The 24,840-nt window shown below is 38.7% G+C and overlaps 1 protein-coding gene across 1 annotated transcript in view; it reads right to left on the bottom strand.

The window, feature by feature from the left end:
* Positions 1-2,407: 2,407 nt before the first annotated feature.
* Positions 2,408-24,840, bottom strand: part of LOC146325654 (plexin-B1-like) — a 45,313-nt gene continuing 22,880 nt past the window's right edge. Inside the window, exons 15-37 of the mRNA XM_084721784.1 lie at positions 24,232-24,383; positions 24,021-24,126; positions 21,972-22,108; positions 20,838-21,011; positions 19,543-19,792; positions 19,193-19,435; positions 18,929-19,105; positions 17,693-17,841; positions 17,412-17,512; positions 17,076-17,293; positions 16,697-16,875; positions 16,539-16,605; positions 14,965-15,111; positions 14,654-14,828; positions 13,434-13,537; positions 13,222-13,306; positions 11,819-11,991; positions 10,785-10,945; positions 9,060-9,207; positions 7,872-7,936; positions 5,879-5,954; positions 5,589-5,663; positions 2,408-4,152 (exon numbers count right to left, since the gene is read on the bottom strand). Of these exons, the coding sequence (XP_084577910.1) occupies positions 4,048-4,152; positions 5,589-5,663; positions 5,879-5,954; positions 7,872-7,936; positions 9,060-9,207; positions 10,785-10,945; positions 11,819-11,991; positions 13,222-13,306; positions 13,434-13,537; positions 14,654-14,828; positions 14,965-15,111; positions 16,539-16,605; positions 16,697-16,875; positions 17,076-17,293; positions 17,412-17,512; positions 17,693-17,841; positions 18,929-19,105; positions 19,193-19,435; positions 19,543-19,792; positions 20,838-21,011; positions 21,972-22,108; positions 24,021-24,126; positions 24,232-24,383 (3,267 nt within the window). The 3' untranslated portion in view covers positions 2,408-4,047. The remainder of the gene's footprint in view (positions 4,153-5,588; positions 5,664-5,878; positions 5,955-7,871; positions 7,937-9,059; positions 9,208-10,784; positions 10,946-11,818; positions 11,992-13,221; positions 13,307-13,433; positions 13,538-14,653; positions 14,829-14,964; positions 15,112-16,538; positions 16,606-16,696; positions 16,876-17,075; positions 17,294-17,411; positions 17,513-17,692; positions 17,842-18,928; positions 19,106-19,192; positions 19,436-19,542; positions 19,793-20,837; positions 21,012-21,971; positions 22,109-24,020; positions 24,127-24,231; positions 24,384-24,840) is intronic.

The raw sequence follows: 24,840 nt of genomic DNA, 5'->3' as shown, positions 1-24,840 counted from the left end.
TTATAACTGCATAGTTAACTGTTAATAAATGTGTAATTTATGTACAATAAGCATGTATTAATCTTAATGAAAGAACAAAAGTAAATGTGTCTGTAATTCTATCACAAACAAACTCATAACATGTTTATTATGCTATAATTAACAATTATATAGTCTTATTAACACATAATAATGTTAAGTCTCTTATAAGGGCCTTATTACCCTTAACTAATGCTTATTACAAGGATGTTAAAGGGACAGTTCACCCCAAAATCAAAAATACATATTTTTTTGAGCTATCAGTGATAAAGTTGTCATACATTTGATTCCTTTCCAAAAATCATGACTCTGTGAATCGAGATAATCCAGAGACCTTGTTGTGAACAGTTTCATGTTGGAACTACTTTCCTTCTAGAGGAAAAAAAATAGTTCCAGTAGATTCTACTTTCATTAAACTGCTGCTAACTCTGAAAAGTGTAATGTGTGATTGAAACACAAAATGAAGAAAAATGATGAGCCATTGTCATCAACCTTCTTTGCCAGAGAAATAATTTTCAGACTCCACAATAAAATTTGAGCCATGATTCATTAACAGCGGGAACACTTTATTGCATCACATTAAGTTGTTGTTAGGTTCATCCTATCAATTAGTCAGAGAACACTAAAGTCAGGATTACTGAAGAGCAGTATGTATCTACAGGAAAAACGGTAAAACATTAGAATGGAGCTTTTGCATACACAAGTAAGTCACAAGCAACACTAATGTGCATGACAAAGAATGGTGAAAACGTTTTTTTAATGTACAGAATCATCGCTTGCAACATCAAAAATCATATTTCACTGATGCATCTGAAATGGATGCAAAAAAAAAAAAAACCTGTGTCAGAATTTCAAGACAGCTGATTGTGAACTTTGACTTGTAGAACCTCATCACAACTAACAGACAAAAAAAAAAAGGTATAAAAATGATTTTCTTTAGAGAAACATGACAGTAGGCGTACCGTCTGATCGGGAGGGATGATAACTCCTATTATTTTATATGTCAGAAAAAAACATCCAACAGCATATGCATTAAAATAAATAAAAATAAATTAAATTGGAAAAAACTAGAAAAAGACTTTCACATGTGGCATCATCACAGAGCAACAGGGAACGCAGGCACCTTAGTTCAGTAATCGTACTGTCTGATTTAAGTCTGGAGAGAAAAGGAAGATAAACGTGTGTGCAGCTTTGCTCTGCTGTATTGTGACACCAAAACCATAAATGCAAATTAAAGATTAAAATCAGGGAACAGCTTTTCTGTTAAGGTGAAATGTTTGTGGGAAAAAGTGACTAAACTTACAGATGGAGCTGAACTGCATGATGCAGCTTCAGTCTAGTGAAGAGACCACTGAAGAACCATCCAAGTGAGATCTAAATCATTTTTCTGTGTGTTTAGTCCTTAAAAACAGGCCAGGATAATTTTACTAAGTTCCTTCTTTTTTTTTATCTGTGACACAGGTGGGGAAAAAAAGTTTTGCCAGGTAAGAAAAAAAAAAAAAAGTTTTGGCTTTTTCTTTTGGCAAAAAATGTAAATGTATCTGCATACAATATCTTGTTTTCAGAGTGCATGCATGATTTTAGTCTTATTTAGAACATGTGGTATTGGTGCACTTCTGCCTCCTGTGGCTGAAATGAGTATTACAACAACAACAAACAAAACAAAAAAAAGCTATTTTTTTCACCTGCTGAAAAAAAGTAAAACTTATGTTAATTCACTACAGATGAAAAAAAGGAAGGAAGTTGGAAAGATTATCTGGCAAAACCTTTTTTTCACTCTTTTTTTGTACTAATCTTTAAGTCATAAACACAGGAGACAAAACAATCTGATCAGACTCAGAAAACGGATCACCAAAGATCTTTTTGGTTTCACTCAGAGCTTCAGTACCAAGAGGAAGACTTGAGTACCGACTCTGTGAAAAAAACATAAATCCAAATACAGAAAATATAGTATAGCAAGAAGCCAAACCATCTTAGAAATATGGAAGATCAAACCTGACTTAAATAAAATTAATACAAAAATAAGCCAGACAAAGAAATTTAAATACGTCAGTGAACATCTGTGAGGAATAGAACCTATGAGGGTTGTTAACTCGACTATATACCGTCAATCATACGTATAAACATCACTTTGAAAGGAAATAAATCCTTATTGTTTTTTTTTAATTTTTGCATTTCAAAAGTAAAGTTTAAACGTCAAGAATAAAATGTTAGGAATTACATTGAAATGTCAAGAATTAAGTTGAAATGTTGAGAATAAAACCAGAATGTTGAGAATTAAGTTGAAATAGAAAATCAAAATGTCAAGAATTAAGTTGAAATGTTGGAATTAAATAGAATTTTCAGTATTGGTGCCAAACTTAAGAAAAAAAAAAAATCAGAGTCAAAATGTTCATTAAAAAAAGTTGAAATACTATTTTGACATTATTCTCAAAATTCAGAAAAATAAATCTTCCTCCTCCAATTTATTTTTTCTTATTCTTAGACTAATACTAAAAAACAGCTTTAGTTCTGACATTTTGACTTTATTCTCAAAATTTAAAAGAAAAATGTTTTTCCTCTGATTTCTTTTTTTTTCTTCTTCCTGGACCAATACTGGAAGTTTGACTTTGTTTTCAACATTTCAACTTTATTCTCTAATTGCCAAATATAAAGAAATCTACCTTCTCTCATTTTTTTTGCGAGACCCTAAGAGTCTTCCATAAATTAAAAAACAACCAACCAAAAAAAAAAAACAAAAACAAAACAGTAAACAGTAAAACAAAATCACGTAGAATTCAGTGACTAGGTTCAAGATTCCTCAGCTCTTTTGTGCATTATTCATACATTTGTGCATTATTTCCTTAATAAGTCAGGTTTGGTCTTTCACAGGTAATAAGATCGTCTTTTCTGACTGAATTAGTACAGCTTACAGCAGTGCTATTATGGCTTTTGTCTACATTTAGTTAAAGTTTTGTAGAAGATTTTACTTCCGTAGTTTTCTTAAGGACGGATCAGTTAATGTGTGAGCTATAGTTAGCTAGAAGTACCTCTGCCAAATTGTCTTGGGTAATAATACATATAAAAACAACTGATATCAACATGACTTAAGAAACAGAACATTCACAACAGCTGTAGGTCAACATGAGAAGAAAGCAGGTTGAGTATTCATGTACTACATCTGCAACAAAATAAAATCAACACCTTTACAAAACACTGGTTTTAAGTTCAAACTACACGAGGCAGCATCTAGAAATTGCGGTAAAAGGACAAGTGGCGATGTGAAGCTTAAAAAATGGAAAAGAAACTGTTCACACAGATCAACAAACTGTCCAATAACAGCTACTTAAACTTGATAGAGTAAGACTTGGTCGACTGGTTTAAAGAAGCTAAAAGCAGAATGAAAACGTCCTTCGAGCTTTGACAGTGTCATTATCCGTCTGTCCTTTCTGTAAGACTTTTGACATGACGTGGTAGAAAACTCCACAGTCCTCCTGTTCCCTTTTCCTCCTCGCTCACGGTTTCTTCATCCAGCACACGTTCAGCATCCACGCCTTGGCAGAAGACTAACAAGTACAGCTGTAAACTTGCAGGAATGTTCTGTGCAGTTTGTCAAGAAAATCTTCAAGTCCGCAGAGAAAAACAAAAAGATCTCTTTTCATATTGTGTCTCCCTTTAGTTTGAATTCAATGTGGGAAATCCTTACAAGAGATGTCGTAGTTCAGAAATTCCTTTGTTTTCATGTGCTTCGTTTCACATTTTCTTTTTTTTTCCCTCAGAGCAGTGTCATTTCACTCCCAGTGTTAGGACTTGTGGACATTTCAAGAGAGTCCGAATGTCCCTCCTGGATTTGGGACAGGAAACGTGGCGTGTCTGTGATCCTCGTAAGATAATTTCTCCCTTCACTAAGAATCAGTCTGCCAACATGACAGCAAAATCACACCCAGAGCCACAATGTTCCTTTGTCTTTTTTTCTCCAGGAGATGGAACCTTCTCCCATCGCCGTCCTCTGCTTTAAGGTTAAAGGAAAAATCTATCCCGTCCCTGGGGTCATAGGTCTGTCACTTTGTTTTCTACAGCAGCAGCGATCTGCTGGAGCCTGTAACCGAGCTGCATCTTCTGGGCAGTGGAGTCCTCCTCCAGGGCTGTGATGATCTGACAGAACATGGACAAAGGTGGATAACAATCCTCCACTTTTACTCATATATTATATATTGTGTATTCATCTCAATGGATTTAACCTTTTACAAGTTAAAAGTTTACGTTCAAAGGAATTTGGGAGGCCACTATTTTAGTGAGTCACTAAACCCCGCCCCCAAACGGCAACTGTAACCAGGGACGCTCTAACTGAAAATCATAAACTATCTGAAAAATGTCTGGAAAAAAAAAAGTTCTTAAAAATATAAGCGAAATCTTACAAAAACAAATAAAATTTGAAAGTAAAATGGGCACAAACTTTCTGAAGGACATTGCTGAAATGCCCGAGAAACAGACGTGAAATGTCAGAGAAAAGAAAAAAAGGTCCAAAAATTGCTATTTGTTCAAAAATTGTTGTCCAGAAATGTCAGTAAAATGTTCAAAAAATGCGCAGATTCCAAAAATATCCAAAAACTCTTTCATACAGTGTACTAAAGGTATTAGTAAAATGCCCAAACAACATTAAAATGTCCAGAAAATGTTCATAAGAAAAACAAAAAAAAATTGGAAAAGAGGGTTTTGTCATTTTATTTATTTTTCCTTTTTTTTAAGCTTTTCTTTAGCATGCCCAGCTAGCTTACTACCTACAGTGGTAAACTCAAAGAGCACAAAATTTAAGGATGGTTCCATTATTTCTAGATTTGATATTTTAAAATTTGAGGTTTAATTAATATATAATTCTGTAGCCTCCCAGTAGTGCTCCTGTATTCAGATCCAAACATTAAATATTTGGTGTTTCAGAGTTAAAATGCTATTTTCCCAAGCTCTCCTGAAAGTGTTTTCCCACGTGACCTGACATGGGTTTTTGCAGAATAACACTGCTACATCAGTCCTTTTTTTATTTTTAGGTTTGTAGATATAGAGTCTTCATAGTTAAGCTAGTTCTAGTCTTGTTCACAACTAGCATGGCTAATATTAGCGGTGGTATCCTGCTGTTTGGATGTACTCCTGCTAACATTACAGTGAAGAAGCATTACAGTCACTGTAGACATCAGTTAGTAACATTAAAAATAAGCACATAGGCCTGCTGTTTAGCTAAGCAGCCTCATTCATCAACTGATGAGGATGTTGACTTTTTGCCTGGTACAAGTAGCGTTAGCATCCGTCTTTTAGCATAATATCCTGCATGCTATGTAGCCATCAAGTACATAATTAAGACAAAAAAAAATCCACTAGAAACATCAAAAAGTCAGCCAAAAACTGCAGGTTTGTGTGTAACAAAACCTACATCACTGCTTTTTGCTAACGGCTGAGTGGGAGTTTATGTTTGAAAATCCATGGAGTCGCCCTTTAAAGAGACTCAGTGATTGTACGTGTGGTGGAGATGCATCTGACCACAGCACATTACACTGTTCAAGCCAACAGTCATGTATTTGTACTTCTGCTATGCTCACCTGATCATAGTATTTGTTGATGTACTTGTACAGCTCGTGTAAAGCCACCAGGCAGTTGACCTCAGCAGTGTAATTCTGTTTTGGGAGAGTAAAAATAGAGAGGTGAAGAAACGTCACAGGCTGTTAAAAACTGCATTGGTCGCCATTTATATTTTATTACAAACTCCACATCCAGCTTGTTAGGCACTCAGCCAGATGGAAACTTCCGAGTCCTGAAATGATTTATGTGTTCAACATTTGCCTAAAAAAGCTATTTTTGCAAAACGGGGGAACAAGAGCGGGTAACATACACGAGAGAGTTCTGCCAGAGCGGAGTTCATCTCCTGGTCACTGGCGGAGATGGTCTGACGGATGTCTGCGTAGTACCTGGAGACAGAGGAGGACAGAGACTCGTGTAAAGAAACAAGAAAGAAAGAACTGCATGAACTGCGATGAAATTAAAAACTAATGGTAGCATTTTACAGCAGCTGTTATGGAGTTCACATAGAATAAAACTTTTTGTACAAGCAGATTACAGACAAAGTTGATGTCGTAGAAAGAACTACTTTCTTTCTATTAGAGGGAAAGTAGTTTCAGTAGATTTTACAGCAGAAAGAAAGTAGTTCCTAAATGAAAATGTTCTGATCTGTCCTCCGCAGGGCTGAAAGCCCCCCATCAGCATTTCAGAGGCATTTCAGCAGTGGAGCATTTTGTCCACCTGATTATGTTTACTGCTCAGACTTTGTTGATTAGGTTCTGGGCAAGTAGTTTTTAATTCCAGTAATATCTTCTCACCTGTTTTATTTTCTTTGTTTTTTTTGTTTTTTTTTACATTTCTTTTGTATTGTTTACTTGTTTCTTTTTCTGTTGGTTTGAATGTTTTATTCAGTTTTGTATTTTCTGCACTTTCTTACAGTTTTTGCTGACACACTATAAAATGTATGATAGTAAGAATGAGAAAGATCTTTGTTTTATAACAGAATGCTTCATTAAATCCTCTGAATACAATCTATTAACCCTCTACAGCCTGGTGTTGCCTCTAGGTAAGGTATACATTTTGGAGCCTTTATACTCAAATACATCCTCAATTATTAGTATAGTTATGTATTTAATTTGATAATACAACTTTTATTTTATTTTTACATAAACTCAAACACAACAAATGGTTGCCAACATGTTTATGTATGTGAGACACATCAGGAACCTGAAAACAAGCATTTATCACTGAAATATGACTCACTGTCTCATTTTGAGGAGGATTAAGACGGTTTGGTTTGATAGATCGTTGATGTAAAGTTTGCTGAAATAAGCTTTTGAAATAAGTGTTTTCAGGTAATACAGTTTACAAGTTTACACCCAAAAAAAAGTTTTAAAAATGTCTTCAAAATAAGTTTACTTAGTCCATTTTATGACAAGAAAACATTAAAATATTTTATTATAAACTGCATAATAATGCGTACCACAGAGGGTTCACTAAATGAATAAAAAAATTTGAAAATTATCTGAAACCTGCAAGAGCCTTTTTTTTTTTTTTTAGCTCTGACTTGGAGTCTTCTGCTAAAAACAGTAATACAGAGTTGTGAGACTGAAGCAAACAGTAAAACTACACTTTTTGCATGTTGTGAATGTATAATATTGATTAGTGCAGATTTAAATATAAGCTAGAATGATAATTACATGAAATATCTTATCGTATTGAGGTTATTATTTACATATAGATATTACTGCTCTGGACAAACTTTAAGCAGGTGATACCGAGCTGAAAAGCTTTGTTACACTGACCTCCTGTGGTGTAAAGTTTTAATGCTGCTGTACGACAGACAACAGGGTGTACTGACAACACTTTGAGTACACGTCTACATCACTGCAGCACGGTGTGGCGGTCAGCAACAGAAAGATTATTAGTTGTTCTGAAGTTTGCTGCTGTGAAAATATGCACACCGGCTTTTCTGTTTAATTCCATATAAGAAAAAAGAAGAAGAATCTACAGCATAGCAGCAGTTTGTTTCTTTCATTTAAATAAAACTAATAAGGATCATAAAAAAGCATATTTCTTCCATAAAAACCTCGTCCAGTGTAGCTTTAATACATCACCAGTGTGCTGTGCAGGGTTTAATGTGCAGCAGACAGTAGTAAGTGTAGCAGTCTGCTCTCAGACCATCCATGCATGGAAGCCTCGCAGGCTCAGTCTACCCTCTGTCTGCCACTGACAGATTGTCCTAGGCCTCCCTCCCTCCCTCCTCTCTCCTCCAGTGTTTTTTTACGCCTGGGGGTCAGTGGGGCAACTGGCTGCCATATTCTTACCTCTCCACCATCTGTTTGTAGCGCGGGATGTCTCTGGCGTACAGCAACTTGTTGATGGGAGAGTCCTGTGCAAGGAAGACAAATGGAGGAACATGTCCTGAATATCACAGAGGGCAGGTAATACAAAGCTTTGTTGATTATTAAACTACATGTCGGCTACAAAACACAGCTTGAGGACTCATTACAGCCGCCGCAAAAATCACTGCTAGATACTGTGTGTTATTTACAATGTGATGAACTAACATAACATGTATAGAGATGTGATGTGAATATTGTATTACAGTGATATTACTTCACCCTGTAATGCTAATATTGTGCTTTTTTATTTAATTAAAGGGCATATTTTTTAAAGTGGGGTTGTGTGAGGTGCTTATCCATAGTCAGTGTATTACCTACAGTAGATTGCAGTTGGCATGCCTCCAGTTTGGACAGGGTCAGCAGAAAAACATATTTTAGCCACCTTAAAAGAATCATTAACCTAAAAAAATCAGTCTGTTTTAGTATGCACTATATTTAGAATAAATTTGCACTGTTTTATGTTTCTATTAAACAGTCTCTTCTGACGGGAATCCTCCATTATATAAGCCAAATATCACTTTCTCCAAAGCCACCAGAATCCATTGGAAAAAAAGGCAATTTTACCTTGCAGAATATCTGAGTTTCTGTTTTACTGCTTCCTCGATCGGTAAGTTTATTTGTGTTATTGTGTGACTAAAGGGGGAATTTCATATTCTGAAGTCTCACAATACGACAACGAAACTACCAGACTGAGGCAGAAGTAGACTAGTAACTCTGTATTCTGAGAGGTAAAATTACTGATTTTGCCTTTGGAGTTGGGTTGGTTTGAAGAAAGCAACATGTGGCTTCTATAATGGCAGTTTACCAACAGAAAAGGCAGTGAAAATATTCTAAATAAGGTGTGCATTTGTTTTTTTAAGGGGCTAAAACACATTTTGCTGCTGACCCAGTACACAGCAGTATATTGCTTAGCTTCCTACACTGGCACTCTTGCTGCTTCTTCTTCAAACTGGGAGCCAACTGCCACCTACTGTAGGAAATACACTGACTATGAATAGATACCTCACACAATCCAACTTCAAACAACCCAAACTATCTATTTAATAGCAGAGGCACTATAGAATAACACTGTTGTATAATATTAGCACGGCCTTATAGTGATTATCTCACCCGTCCCAGTTTGTGGTCAGCGATGGTACAGGAATCCATGAAGGTCTGGGCAATGACGGACAGCACAGCGTCCACGTGGTCTGAGGTCTGCACGTCAAAGATGAACTGTGGGTTCTTCAGGATATTGATCCAGAACCGCAGTGGTAAACTGTTGGCAAGACAAGAAGGTCAATACACATGTTAATGGTGATCCACTGATTACAAAGTACAGCTGTATGCCAAGACAACATACTGACTCTATAGAGGGCAAGAGCTGCTTTAATGAATGTTTTATTCAGTTTACAACTATTTAGCAACCACCACAAAGTGGTCAATATATGGTGCTTTCACACCTGACCTGTTTGTTGTGAATTCAACCAATTCTAGTGAATTTGCCTGCACTTCAATTTATTTGGAATGGTGTGAAATCAGGTGCAGACTAAACACGTAAAAGATTAGGATGCTACAACACATTAGGACCACTGCAGCTTCAAATGACAACTAATGTAGCTGTGGCTAATATTCAAACCCAAAATTTTCAAGATTAAAGTATTACATTTAGGAGAAAAGAGGTCTGTAATGGACAGCATGGATATTGCTGGTTACATCTAATGGCAATTAAAATGAAATTTTGTGGTACAACAGATCATCATATAAATCCATGTCCTTATTGCTTAATCCAATGACAAAGTATAATTTGATAAGATCATCCACTGGTGCATCCGTGCTAGTCTCTATGACTCTAATCTCAGTTTTTTCCTCAGAAATTCTTTTTTTTTCCCTAAGTCAGGATATTATCCCCCTCCCTGGGCTTTGCTTTCTAAAACTACAATTGCCCTAAAAAGCTGTTATGGTCTGGTGAGGTTTGTTGATGGTGTGAAAGCAAATCTGACCACAAGATTTTATGATGGTAGACATGTGAATTTAGCATGACTTCAAAAGATAAACTACTTTTAAATCCACCCTCAGCAATTATCAAAAGAGCTGTATAAGCCATGAAAAGTTAGTTTATTAGTTTTAATTCATAAAAATCAGATATTCATGTAAGATTATTTGGTTACCGTGGGAACGTGTGCTGTATGTGTGTCAGCAAGTGCGTGTGTGAACTTTCTCTGAATCAATCAGAAACTGAAAAGGAGTTCAATCAGCAGTTAGCTGTGTCCTACTGAGTATTTTTTTCTGTATGTGTATTTTTTTCCTGTCCATGAAGCGACGATGATGCAGGATGACAGAAGGCAAAAACTGTCCAATAAATGAGTTACTTGTCAGTCCATGTGATCTCATGTTTGTTCCTCTGGGTTTGATGCAAACTGGGTCAGAACTAAAAGGCAACAAAATGCATGATTTTGTTTTGTTTTTTTCTGTGTCCTGACAAAATGAACCAAACTACAATCTGAAAAAGATGTAAATAATCCTTTGATGAAGGGTTTATGAGCTGTGGTGACATTTCCAGAGAACCACTTAAGAGATATTTTTAATATCCAGTCATATTGTAAAGTTCTGGCAGTTCAAATGTATGTTAACTTCAGGTCATAGTAAAACCAGGTGATCAGCTGTTCTCCATATGTTCTGTGTGGACAGGCTTTGCTGGCACAAGATGTTCTTAAACCTTTGGATGAAATCCGCCTTTAAGTTTATAACTTTTCTCACATGGTGGCCCACCAGAAGTTGGCTTGTGACCCATTTCTGTCTCCCAACATCCAAACCATTTGTGAGCTGCTGCCGCCGCCGCTGCTGGCCAGTTACCTGTTGGTCTTCCAGATGTGGATGGTCTCAGGGTCAGTGATGTTGTGCTGCAGAGCCTGCTCGTCCAACAAGTCGAAGAAGTATTTGACGGCCAGAGGTACAGGACGACTGGTGCTGAGGATGGCGGTGAATAAATCATCCACAAACTTCTGCAGTGTTCCCTGAGACAGAGCGGAGACGGTGAAACTGATGAATAAAACTACATGTACACACAAATCCACACACATACATTCACACAGTCAAGCTCACACTGGCTCATCTCCTGATTTACAGTATTCTCAAGTTTATAACAGAAAGTCTGCATTACAAATTGGTGATATGGGGTTAGAAAGATATGGGCATTTACCTGGCATGATCTACTGAACAACACTATTATGATGCATTATGGGAAATGTAGGATCCTGCATTTTTGGAGTTTACGATAGACTGAAGTAAGGATATCTCCCTCACCGCTGTACACATTTTAACCTTTTTTTGTCTATAGATTGTCAGAATCTTTTTATTTTTAGTTTTAAAGGCAGTATTTTTTGTATATCACTTTTATGTAATCACTTTTCTATATTCAAGTTAATCTATTTGTGTTTTTTATGCTATTTTTAATTCTTAAAAATACCAGTGACTGTTAACTATTTTAGTATGATGATATTGTTTTGTAATACCTATTCTGAACTTTTTAAATCGTTCCCCTAAAAATACCCCCCATATTATAATAAAAAAACTAATTCTGAAAATTATAAAAACTTAAGCTTAAACTATTTTTTAAACAATAAAAAATAAACTGAAATCATTCTGGGAAATAAAAATAAAAATAAATACAAATAAAAACAAAATACAAATAAAAAATAATAAAAAATACAAAATTATTATATCTCTGCCTAGAGGGAACAGAACATGTAATAACGCTACTTTGTAACACACTTTTTTAAAAATAATTTAATTAAAAGAATATAGCCAAATGTAAATATAGAAAACATTTTCAAATATGATTAAGTGAGCTCCACCTCGATGGACAGCGCTCAGATCATGCGTGTTACCTTCATGGACAGCAGTCGTGTGAGGTAGATCTCGGGGATGGCCTTGGCCCTCTCTCCTCCTCTCTCCCTCAGACTGCCTCTCCTGTGTTTGGGCAGCTCCGACTCCTCGCTGGCTTTCACCAGATGCCAGAGCCTCACTCCTCCCTCCTCCCCATCGTCCAGCATCGGGGTCTCTGGTAGGAGGGGACAACAGCTGAATTAATACATTTGGTTTGTTTGGTATTTCTGACTCTCAACCTCACGTTTCAACATAACATGTGTATACAGCCAAACAGCGACCTCTGCTGGTTATTTAGACTCTGTTCAGCTTTTCAGCTAAAACATAACTGCATAAATATCTGCACTGATCAACATTTGCTTAAACACTTGTTTCATCTGGTTTCCTTTCATTTTCTCTGTTAAATTGTTTTTTTCTTCATACAGTATGTACATTAATATGTTTAGCTGCTCACAATATAAGCTAGATAGCATCATGTTTTGACCATGCACTTAAATAAACAAATAATAAAGCCTGGTTTGTATTCTACATATTTGTACCTTCATAAGTGAAAATAAAAGAGAGAAAAAAGTCAAAATAAAAGATGCTGCTGACTGTGTGGCTGAATATAATTAGTGGAAACCAATCAGAATTGCAGTGGAAAATATAGCATGATTTTTCTTTAAAATCTGGAGGTTAAATATATAAATAAATATATTTTGAGAAGCCCCAGATAAATGTAAAGTCCAAAAAATGAATGAATCAAATGAAAATTATGTGGAGAAAAAAAAGATTCCTTTTCTATTTTGCATGCACTTTTCTCCAACTTCGTAAAGGAATAGTTTGGGCTTTTTGAAGTGAGGTTGTACATGATGCTTATCCATAGTCAGTGTATTACCTACAGTAGATTCTAGTTTGGAGAAGCAGCAGGAGTACCAGTAAAAGAAGCTAAACAATGCACTGCTGTGGACAGGGTCAGCAGCAAAATGTATTACAGACACCTAAAAGAAAGTGTGACATATACATGGATTATTTTCACTGCCTCACTTTGCTGTCCGACAGCCTTTTCCACCGTTATTTAAGCCAAGTGTTGCTCTCTCACCATCATACTCCTTTGCCAAAAACATTAATTTTAACTCAAAACACAGGAGCTTCTCTTCTTCTGCTGTTTTAATTACTTAATTTATTTGTGTTATTGTGTGTGTGTGTGTTTTAAAGAGATTGTTCAGATTCACCAAAGTCACAAAATAACATAAAGTAACAGATTGAGGCAGTGGTAGAGTGGTATAGTTGGCTTATATAGTAGCAATTTCCAGTTGGAAAAACGCTGTCTGACCGCAAGGTAAGGCAGTGAAAATATTCCATATATACGTTACACTCAAACTTTATGCATGTAAGTCATTGGTGTGTGTACAATGAGACTCACTTTCTCCAGGCATGTAATCATGGCTGTCATGCAGGTGGTGTTTGGTGTTTCTGGGGACGAGGGCCACTGTGGCTCCATCAGGAACCTGCAGCACACAATAAATATCACAGCTGTCACACTTTGAGAAAATCTGCCTCAAACAAATGGAAGGTTTACAGCTGCATTCTGCACATGTTTGCATGTGTTTTGGTGTTCGTGTAACTTGCACTGACCTTGTAGTGTTGCAGTGTATTAAGACGCTTCCATGAGCCTTGTACCACTGAAGTCAGGTCCTCATCTGACAGGATTAGATGACCTGCAACACCTGCACGCCACTCTGGAGGGAAAAATGTTTGTGTGACGTTATGCTACTGCTTATCATTGCAGATGTAAGACTGAGTTTCAGTAACCAGTTGATTCCACCAAGCACAGCACGTCTGCATCACGGTTCTGATCCGTCCTCCGCGACAGCAGCGTTTCAGAAGCATTTCAGCAGCGGAGCGTTTTGCTCACCTGATTATGTTTACTAGCTCAGATTTTGTTGATTAGGTCGTCTTTCCTTGCTCTTTGTGCTTACGTGGTTCAATAATTTCTTTTCTGCCTGTCTTTATGATCGTCAGTCTGCACAGGGTCTTTTATTTTGAAAATTAACCAGATTCTCCCTGCCTTTTCTGTGTCTGACTTCCTGCCCATTCGATCAGCTCCAGCTGATGTGACACAGCTGTAATGCGACGCAGCTGCTGCTGGTGGAATTTAGCTGTAACGCTGCAGCAGAGACACACACCTGGATGACAAATTAAAGGAAAAATCTGAATAAACAAGAGAAAAAAACAAATGCAAATGCTCCCATACAGGACAGGAGAAGTGACTTAAATGGTTTGATGTATGGCTGCACTCTTCACCACCATCACCAAAACACGAAATGAGAGAATATCTCTTGCAAGAAAGCTGTTCATCCCTCCAGCAGAGACTCGGAAAATTAACGCTAAAGAGCACTGAAGTAGAGCTAAAACACTTCATCAAATAAATGAGTCAATCTACAGAAAAACAGAAACTTTTCCAGCTTCTCACTTGTAGCAATGCACTGATTTTCTTTATCTTACTGTATATGATCTTAAATGAATATCTTTGTTGGGTTTGTCTGACCAAGAATCCAAAATCCAGAACTTAAAGATGTCACCTTGATTTTAGGAAACTGTGCATTTATTTCTTCTTTCTGGCATTTTATCATATTCAAGAAAAAAAACTGCAGATGAATTGATTTTGGTGATTCTGATGAATTAATAATAAAAATAATTGTTAGTTGCAGCACTGAGGCAGCACTTAAATTCTACTTTACAATATGAATCCCTTTCATAGCTTCCACTTAGAAAAAGCATAAAAAGTCTCTATGCTTTCACACAGTCAGTACGACCAACGAGAAGCATGATGTTGTAAAATAAGTTGAACTTACCGAGGTGTAATGAGTCAATGTGTGGCCTCTGGGAGAAGGAGGTCCCCTTCCAGGTTTGTTCCACAAGTTTCTCCTTCACCTGGGTGATGGTGTCACAGTCCAGGACTTTGGCAGGTACCGTCTGGGTGGTGGAGCCTCCGCTGGCAGCTGCAGCTGGCATCACAACGTTTAGAGTCTGGACAGATGAACAGGAGGTGGAAACATTGTAAGACTACTATCCAGAATCCAACAAAAAATGAAGCTGTCAGGATTCAAGCATATGAACCCCGCCTGTGTGTTACACTGCACGTAGTATCTGTGTGTGTTCTGACCAGTGTGCGGTACTCGACGTCCTCTCGCAGCAGCCGGTTGTCATTCAGCGTGTACTTGGCTTTTCCCGTCACGGCGTCCACAGGTCCCTTGTCCACCTGGTGTTTTATTGCTCTGAACAGCATGTAGAACGACTCCCCCGCTGATTCCTGTCCAAGCATAAAGACGGAAGGTCAACAATGTCCTCACACAACAGAATCTAATTTAAGAGCCATTCAGCGAGTGTCCTGATCGAGTGGTCAGCTTTACTTCTGAGCAGCCGTTTACTTCTGGCTGCCTGCATAATGAAGAATTTGCATAGTACAGAAGCCATGAGAGGTGAGTGAGGAAAAAAATGATGATCCACTTTGTATCTCTAAGATCTAAATTGTTTTCTCTCCTCTGGTTATGACTGAACAACAAGTGGAAAAAAAGGTTTTGCCAGGTAAAAAAAAAGTTTTGCTAGAGAATCACAACTGTTTAGATAGAAACACTTTGCTTTTAAACGTATGTCACAAACGGAAACTCTCCATTGATCCATTTTCTAAGTCTGATCTAAACTGCTCATCTGTTTGTTGTTGTAATACTCAGTTTCACCACAAGAGGCTAAAGTGCATCACAGTGCAAACACGCAGTATGGTCCAATCCCAATGTCCCCACCTTAAGCCTTAAACTCTCTGACTTTAGATGCAAGTGTTGGGTTTGAGAGGCTGCAATCAAATGGACACAAATGACACAAATAGATATGAAGAATGTAAAATGTAAAAAGGCAATTACATAAAAATAAAAAAGAGACGTGTAAATATACAGAAAGAAAAATGCATTAGGACAGATGTCTCAGGGAAAATGTCCGTAATGTTTTAAAAGCGTTGCACTTGTGTTGTTGTTTTTTGAAGCTAGTGGTTGCAAATTCAGTTCAAGAAGTAAAGGTGAGATCTTGGATCGTCATTTAATAAATTTCTGTCTGGGGTTTCCATGGTAACCTCATGTTTGACGTCACAATGCTATGAACTGTGGGTAATTCTCTCAGGCCAAGGGATCATTCGAGATGAACTGTGCCTCGCGAGACCAGGCAGCCGCAGCATGAGGAGTTGCAGTCGAGTCAGAGAGATTCTGCACTACAATCTACCAGAACTACTTTTTTTCTAACAGAGAGAAAATAGTTCCTAAATGAAACTGGTCTCATTAGTGTTGGACATTTCACTTTGTGATACAATAATGTTTATTCCTGCCATGTTATCTATATACACTATGTAGTACTAAGTGTAATCATTCTGTTTTTACTATTTTCAAGGGATAGTTCATTCAAAAATGAAAATTCAGTCATTATCTACTCACCCTCATGCTGACTGAAGTTTAGCTTTTGAGTCCTGGAGTTTTACAGGAAAACAGTGTTGCAGAATCTCCCAAACAATGGAAGTGAATGGTGACAATAGCAGAATTTTCATTTTTGGGTGAACTATCCCTTTAACCCTGATGAGGACCCTGTGAGGTCAAAACTTGGCGGGGTTTTAACCAACTAAAATGAAGACTTTTAAAACAGATTTAATTTTATTACACTGATCTCTGGTCAGGTGCAAAATTCCAGCGTACATACCCTCAGAAAGGTAAACAGACAGATGGACATCCAGTTTGTCAAAAGCTTCTCAACCACTGATTCCGTCCTGGAAAAGGATAATCACACATGTAAGGAAGCATTTTATGGATTGAGAATGAACCAGTGACCCGGTGCTGAAAATAAAACGTCTCCCTCACCTCCTGAGCATCAGTTTGGGGTTCTTGGCCACATACTGTTCCACCAGATCATTAAGCAGAGTCTTCAGGATGTCTGTGAAGTATTCTAGTTTACCATGCAGGGCTACAGTTAGCAGAGAGGCCACATAGGCCCGATCCCTGGGGGAGAACGTCCGCTGGACCTCCAGAGTGTGAATAAACTGAACAGAGGACAGAGATAGAGAGATGTGAGGAAACAGGACGTTATCGGGAAAGTCTCATTCTTAGAGATGTATTAGTTTCTACACAAAAAAGTGAAGATCTCCCATTAACAAAGTGTTTTCGGGGGGTAATGTGGTTTAAATTGTTCTTCAGTGCTTCCAAATCTAATATAAAATAATACCAAACTCTTTTGTCTGACCTTGGTGAGAAAGAGTTTGCTGTTGAGCAGGTTGGACAGCTGAACCAGGCCCTGCTCCACAGTCTGCCTCCGACTCTCCGGAACATCCAGATCTCGTCTCAGTGGCGACTCCTGGTGGCCGGGGAAGAAAATACGCTCGGCGTATGCCCGGTAATCCAGGAAGGGAATCCCCGAACCCACCAGATCACTGGACATGTCCATCATCTCTGTCATCAGGTCTGTGGGAGGGGAAAGGGGGACGAAAGCCTCAGTTTACAAATAATCCTTATTCATGGACAGTGACTGAGGTGATGGCATTTTCTAAAATTTAGACAGAACAGAGGGTTTGGATTGTACCTGTGAACTCCTTCTTACAGCGATCTCTCACGCTGGTCTCCAGGTTCTCCAGCTGGATCTGCACCTTCTTATAGTCCCTCATGGCCTGTTTGCTCTTCCTCCTGAAAAACAACAATAAAACAATCAACATTCAGGTAAAGAAATATGGAAAATATTTTAAAAAACAGTCATGTATGACTGAAAATCACATTCCAACTACTGCACACTGCAGCCTCTTGATGAGAATAATGCAAGTCAGTGGAGCTGAAGTGATATAACTGAGTGCTGTACGTGTTGTTTACCTGTATATGAGGACTATGATGAGCACAATGAGAGCCACTATGGAGGCTCCCACCCCGACTCCCACCTGAGCCTCCAGAGGAAACGTAGACTGGGCCTGTGTGTCGTACTGCACTCTGCCCAGAGAGAAGTTCAGATTCCCCATCCTCACCTGGAAAACACAATTAAAGACATTTAACACCATAGAGCAGAAAAGTGTTCATCAAGATAAACTTGAATGAGGTAAATAGTTTATTATGCAAGTATACTCTTAGTATACTAAATCTTTATTCCCCACCACCTTCACCTAGTCCCCTGCTGCTGTTTGGTCACAGTGACTGTAACAGCCAGTTCAGACCTAGTATTAACATGCATCCTGGTTAATCTGATCACAAGTGTACAGCTCTGTATACAAATAAACACATAGCTACATCATTTCTTGTTTGCAAAGACCAATTGCGTTGTTGCGTCAATGTTTTTTGCACAAAAGAAAGAAATAACTTCATGTATAACATTTGCTGAATTTACAAAAAAGCCCAAATAATTAAGAATGTAAAGTTTCTCCTCACTTAACAACTCACAAAATTGGGCGATTTTTTATGGAAGTCTGAGGACTTTCTCCTCAAGTGACAAAGAAGTAGCCTACAGTGTTTATTTGTAAAGTTTGACACGTACAAATACCTAGCCGCTAAATGTTGGCAGGTAGATGCACTTCACACAGGACTTGCCAATGGTCCAGTGATGTTGGTGTTTTTACAAGAAAAGAACCAACTTATTGTCTTGCATTTAATCCTGAACTTACAAGAAGGTACCACTGATTAGGAAATGCTGCAGACAGCATTTGGCAAAGTTTATAAATTTTCTCTTCACACAACAACTCTCAAAATTGGACGATTTTTAAAGGGAGTCTGGGGACTCAGCTTGGCAGGTAACAGAGCCCAAACATGTCATTTGCATTACAGTGAACCAAATAGAAATCAGAAATCAGACAGATGTATTGTGTGCATTTACAGGACGTCAGTTGAGTGGGCGGTCCTGGATACACTGCTTACACACTGCTGAAAGAATGTGGTCACATGTGGCCCCGACTGCCTATCAGATCTCAGTGTGTCCTCAATGCATCTGGGGTGCATTCACACTGGAACTTGGAGCTGTTCACTTATGATTGGATCACTCAAGACTCATGTTCATACCAGGTGTAAACAAGACCTAAATGTGCAATGAATATGAATTCTAGGTTCTCAGTGACATTTACTCACTGTGAACTCAGGCAGACTGTCCATGCCGTCCTGTTTGTTGCTGGCTGTGACTGAGGGCTGCTGGGCTGGAGGTTCACAGTACAAGTGGTTGTGGGTCAGGGTCTTCACCACACACACTCCATCCCCTATCCGAGCCTCCACTTCATGCTTGTAGATGGCCAGGTCTAGGTTCTCGCCCTGGAGGGGAGAGATACAGAATTTCAAAGCTGTTCTGAAGTCCGGGCCAGTTTGCGGTGGGAAGAAGAAAAGCAGTCAGTTTCCCACCTCCACAGAGATGATGCTGCCGGGTTTGTGGTGGTACGGTTTGCTGAAGTCGTTCTGGTTCAGCTGGTAGAGCTGCGGGTTGAGCTCGTAGCTGAAGGCTTCTTTCCCCACGGTGTTGAAGTCAAAATGGAGGCTGTCCAACAGGAAGTGAACTTTGACCGTGGCCCTCCTGGCCTCTGGACCCACGGCCGGAGTCGGACAGGAGATGAGGGAGGAGTTGTTCACTGTGCAACGAGACTCATACTGGAGGAGAAAACACAAACATTGAAATGAAATATATTAGAGAAATAAACAGCTTTAAATAACTGTACAACACAACAAAAATACTAATATGTTACACATAAACTTACCTGTTTGACATGACAGATTGTCCCCTCGGGACAGTCTGCCTCTGGGACGATCCTCCTCCACCTCTTCATTGGACCCCGATGATCCCGTCCTCTGTTCAGTTTTCCTTCTCTCCTCCTATCACTGCTCCTCCTCCTCCTCCTTCTCCTCTTCCTCGGGGGGAGAGTATCAGGAGGACTGAGGGTGACCCTCATTTTTGGTTCTTGGACCACATCCAGGTTCTGACCAGAGACTCTGATGATTCTTCCTCCACTGCAGAGGAAATCATTTATTCATCCTTTTATATTTCATGTTTAGATTTAAAAACTGACATATTGGGATGAACAATGAAAAAAATGAAAGCCCCAACATGCCAAGTTGACTAAAAAAATGTAATTTACACCATGTTTTTAGTCTGAATCTTCATTATAGATCTTAAGCTTGGAGCCACGTTCATGTGTGCATGCACACCGTCTGAACTGGGTGTGTGTGTGTTGTGACGGTGTGCAACCAGCATGTTGATCACCAGATTAGGCAACACTGTTTTCCTATGAAACTCTGCAGTGTTTTTTGGACTAACAAAATAAACCCAACCCTCAGTTGGAATGAGTGTGAGTAGATAATGACTGAATTTTCATTTTTTAGTCAACTGTCCATTTAAACAGGCTGAAGCCCTATTTAACATAGAATCTCTGGCTGAAGCAAGTTGTTTCCCCCCTTTTGACCAGTGCTGGACTCTCAGCTGATGAAACACTTGCAGCACATGTGGAGGATTTTTCACAAAGATAGTTTAGCAGAACTTATTCCAAGTGAATTTCAAGCAGAATCAGGTGAAAAACACAAGTAAAATCATGAAAAATTAATTGTTATTCAGTGTTTTCTGAAACTTTAAATACTTTCAACAATAAATCACAATACATCCAACATGTAGATATTAAAGAAAAGAAACAAACAGATCAGGATCCTGATTTATTACACTGACCATTTAGCCGCTTAACAACCTGAGCATAAGAACAAAAGGCCATTTGTAAAACTAGACTAAAAATAGTTGAGCTTCTTCTGTAGAAATAACCACTGCATGACAATCAGGGTGGACAAACACCCAACTCATCTTTCAATTTACTTCTTCATATAGATTTCTGCCTGATGTTGGCCTGATGTTGTAACTGTATTCAGGCCACAAGTTTGACGTAGAGCTGGGATTGTATTTCTCTAAGACAGCTGTGTACTGAACAGTGTGTATTATTTGCATGTTTAAATTATAAATAGATTGTAAATGTTTGAATGTCTTGATTGCTCTGTTGAGACTGATACCTACCTGAGGAAACTTTTGGACGGAGCAGCCATGGTGATGTTTGGGTTGGGGGTGTAGTGATACACCAAACCCTGCAGGTGTCGCTCTGCCCCACCAAACCGCACAGTGATGCCGTGCTCTCCTGTTCTGTTGCTGCCTCGGGTCAGACAGCTGATCTGATCCTCCTGGATGTTCAGCCTGAACAGAGAGCATCACATTTTAACCTTGTGTATAAACCAGTCTGTTCACAAACAATATAGTGCATTTTTATAGCTCTTAATGTCAGTGTGAATACAGATTTGAACTCAAACCAGGAAACTCTTAAAGCCTTTATCATCACATCTAAATCATTACCACAAATCAAACTGCAAATTCTTTCATATCCTGTTCATATGATCTTTGATTGTATGTTTTGATCATGATTATTTATGGCTTGCTAATTTCCAAAGTGAGAGATCAACAGAGGACTAATGCAGGTACAGATGACAAATACGAGAATGGGACTGTTTAATTTCAAACACTGATTTATTTTTGGTTTACATAAAGCACCAGGATGTGTTGAAAGTCAGGCATTTTCAAAGGATGGTTGCACCGGCAAAGATCGATTTAATCTAAGATTAGTTCTAAGTGGAGTTTAACAGGTTTAAAATGAGAAAATCCAGATTTAAAATTTAAGCAGAGCTCTGTTGCACAATTAAAAACTAATCTAAAGTAAAGTACAGTTTATTCAATATGCAGATGTTTGCTAAAATAAATAAAATGAATGAATAATAAAATGAATAGTTTAAATTAATTAATTTGACTTAAGTATAAAATGTGTGAGAAACCGTTAACTTTCACATGCTCTGTATTCCTTAACAAAACATAACATTGTTTGCTAGCTAGCTAAAAAGTTAGTTAAAATTTTAAAGGTTAGACCTCCTCAAGTCTTTAAACTTAATACCGGATCACATTTTAAACTGAGCTAAATTTAATCTAGGTTCAGAGTAAAAATAAAGTGAGGTTTGAATACATTTTGGTTTAATATTTAGATAGTTTTAAAGTTTGATGCAAAATAATTTTAAGTTAAAATATGATGGGTTTAAAGGGTTTGAAAAATAATCTTTGTCGGTGCAACCCAGCCCAACTCTTCATTCAGGACCAATCAGAGACACTTACACTGTACACGGCACTCCTCCGATCAAGACGCTGACTTCACTCGGGTGTCCCGTCCTCAGCCTGCGGCCTCTGATGGTGAGAGACGAGCCGCCCGCCTTGGGGCCTCGCTGGGGGAAGATGCTGCTTAGTACAGGATCCTGGTGATGAAGAGGAAGAAGAAGAACGAAGATAAAGGATGAGACGCAAAGATGCACAGAGAGGGGAAAAGTATAATCAATAATCCGATACTGAGCGGGTGATTTATTGGGAAGATAAAAAGAGACACTGGGGCATTCTGGGAAAGGCTCATAGCCTGCCTCATAGCCTGCTAGTACAACAATTAATTTGCTTGTCACTTGGGTTAATTAATTAAGGCTCTAGTCAAACCTGCAGTCCTTTTACTGTGATGTAAATGAAGAGACATGTTATTACTTTATTGCATTGCAGAGGTTCACTTACATTTAGGCTCAGTTTTGAACAAAGCCTCATTAACAAAAGCTGAGAGCAGCAGGGAGCCGTCGTTTCCTTAATTAGTCAGAAATCTTACGTGGGAAAGCACTTTCTGTTTCTTTGATAATCAAATCAAGAAATGAAAAAAGCTGCTGTGGGTTGTTACTACGATGTTTCCTGAGGTCGTATCCCACAGATCAGGTTTGCATCACATTCTCCAAATGAGGCGTTTCAGGATTAGGTTAGATAAACAGCGGGGGACTCTCCCTCTCAGAGAGGTCTTGATGGGTCTGTTTTGGTCCACACCCAAGAACCATTACAGCGTTCTCATATGTGCAACTGAAGCAAGCTCAGGGGGAAACATGCAAGAACTCAAAGTGAGTGCTGCCTCTGAACTGGGTGTGAAAATGCCCCAGAGATGTCTTTGTTTTTTAAATGCTTGTTTATTTTCTTCAGCGTAATTATGAAACCCTGCCAAGACAGGCTCACTGACAGGGTGGAGCAGGAGCTTCTGTAGAATTTCATGGGGTTCAGTGGGTTTACTGGCCCTGAAATCAGCAGGTCAGCAATCTGCGTTCTGTAGTAACCTGAGTTAACCTCCACCTCCACGCGGACGCCCACGCCTGCGCCACGTCAGAGGCTGTAGCAGGCTCAGTTTTAAACCTAGAATGAAAATACTGGTATCATATGAAACTAAATGACCTAAGGCACTGGTTCTCAACCTGGGGGTCCTGATCCCTGTTAGGGGTCGTCAAAGGTTCACAGAGGGTCACAGGACCCTCTTCATTTTAAGGGGTGTAAGAAAACTTTTGCTTTAAAATATACAATGAGCCTATATCTCAGCATTTCATTCATTTCTATACAGAAAACTAAATGAAATCGTTACTTTTAAAGTTTAATCTTTATTTAGGATGCAACCTTAAAGGGACAAAATCAAACATACATATTTCAAACTTCATCATCTCCAAAAAAAATAGAGTTTTCTCTCATTAAATGCGTGAGTTTTCTACTCACAGATTTACTACTTTACTCTTGAAAATTTTGGGTTTGAAAATTACCCCAGGCCACGTCTTACTTTAACTACAGTGGCTGTTGCACCAGTATCAGTCTGCATCAGATTGCAAACCATTCCAAATAAACTGAACTACAACCAAATGCACTTGAATTTGTTGGATTCGAACCAAACAGTTTAGGTGTGAAAGCGCTACTAAAGGAACAGTTCACCTCAAAATATAATGGAACTAGATGGTGTAACCAGAAAAATGCATAACCAGTGTCTCGCTCCACAAATCATGACCCACATTCTCAAGATAATTTACACACCTTGTTATGAGCAATTTAAGAAAGTAGTTTTTATATGAAACTTCTTCCAACAAGATGCTGAGTAACAAACCAAGTGCCATTTAGTCCCATTATATTTAAGAGAAGGCAGACATCTCTATGGCTGATATCAATATGGCATCTCACTCTAAAACAATCTAGATGGATAAGTATCACTACAATCCAGGGGAGACAATTAACTTTTTACATTTTTTTTTTGGTGAATGGTCCCTTTAAAGTCACCTCATTTATCTGAGTTTCTTGTGTGCGTGTAAACACATTGCCTGTTGTTTCATCTACCTGGAAGCTGAAGACCTGAGCAGACAGCCCGAGTCCTCCTCCCCTCACTTTGACGGATGCCTGGCCGCTCTTCTCTCCTCCACTGCTCGTCGTCTCACACACAATCCTGCAAGATCAAGACACGAGGCTGTCACAGTTAAAAAAAGATGGAGGGAAAAAAGAAAGGTTCATCTTGCAAGCAGTTTCCTGTTCAGGTGCAGCGATGACTTGCCTTGAGGAGACTTCATATCTGCTGTGGATCACACTGCAGGGGACCCCGGCGACTGTGACGGAGTTCTGGATGTCTTCGGCTCTCTGGCCCAAGTTAGAACCTGAGATGGTCACTACTGTTCCTCCCTCCACAGGACCGGATACCGGGTCCAACTGTAGCACAAGACCAGAAGTATGAAATGTCAATCCTGCCTTGTTCTGACATCACGCTTAAGAAAAATGACACAGTCAGCTCATGGGTCAATACAATTCATTAAACTTGACTTGCTTTGTTTCCTGTTATTCCTGAAATGTTGGCCGCACTTTCTCTGCCATTCTCGCACAACTAGCTGACTATAACTCAATAAACAATATACCTGCCGTGTGACAGACTCTGGTCATGTGCAACGAGTGCTCTGGCAGAGTATACAGACCAACCGATCTGGGCTTATTACAGGCTTGTGACAGCCAAAGATACAGGCAAACAGTTTTTTTGTTTGTGAGAAGCCATCTTAAATAGGGCGTGGTCGTCTGTCCACAACCAATGGACATATATCATCAGGTTCATCTAATAATGTGACCTGCTGATTGTGTCCATTTATATAAGTATGATCCCTGCTGCATGTTTTCT

Source organism: Lutjanus erythropterus, chromosome 6 (assembly GCF_056507025.1).
Source record: "Lutjanus erythropterus isolate fLutEry1 chromosome 6, fLutEry1.hap2, whole genome shotgun sequence".
In the NCBI taxonomy this organism is placed as follows: Eukaryota; Metazoa; Chordata; class Actinopteri; order Lutjaniformes; family Lutjanidae; genus Lutjanus; species Lutjanus erythropterus.
This window is presented reverse-complemented; position numbering and strand designations above follow the sequence as displayed.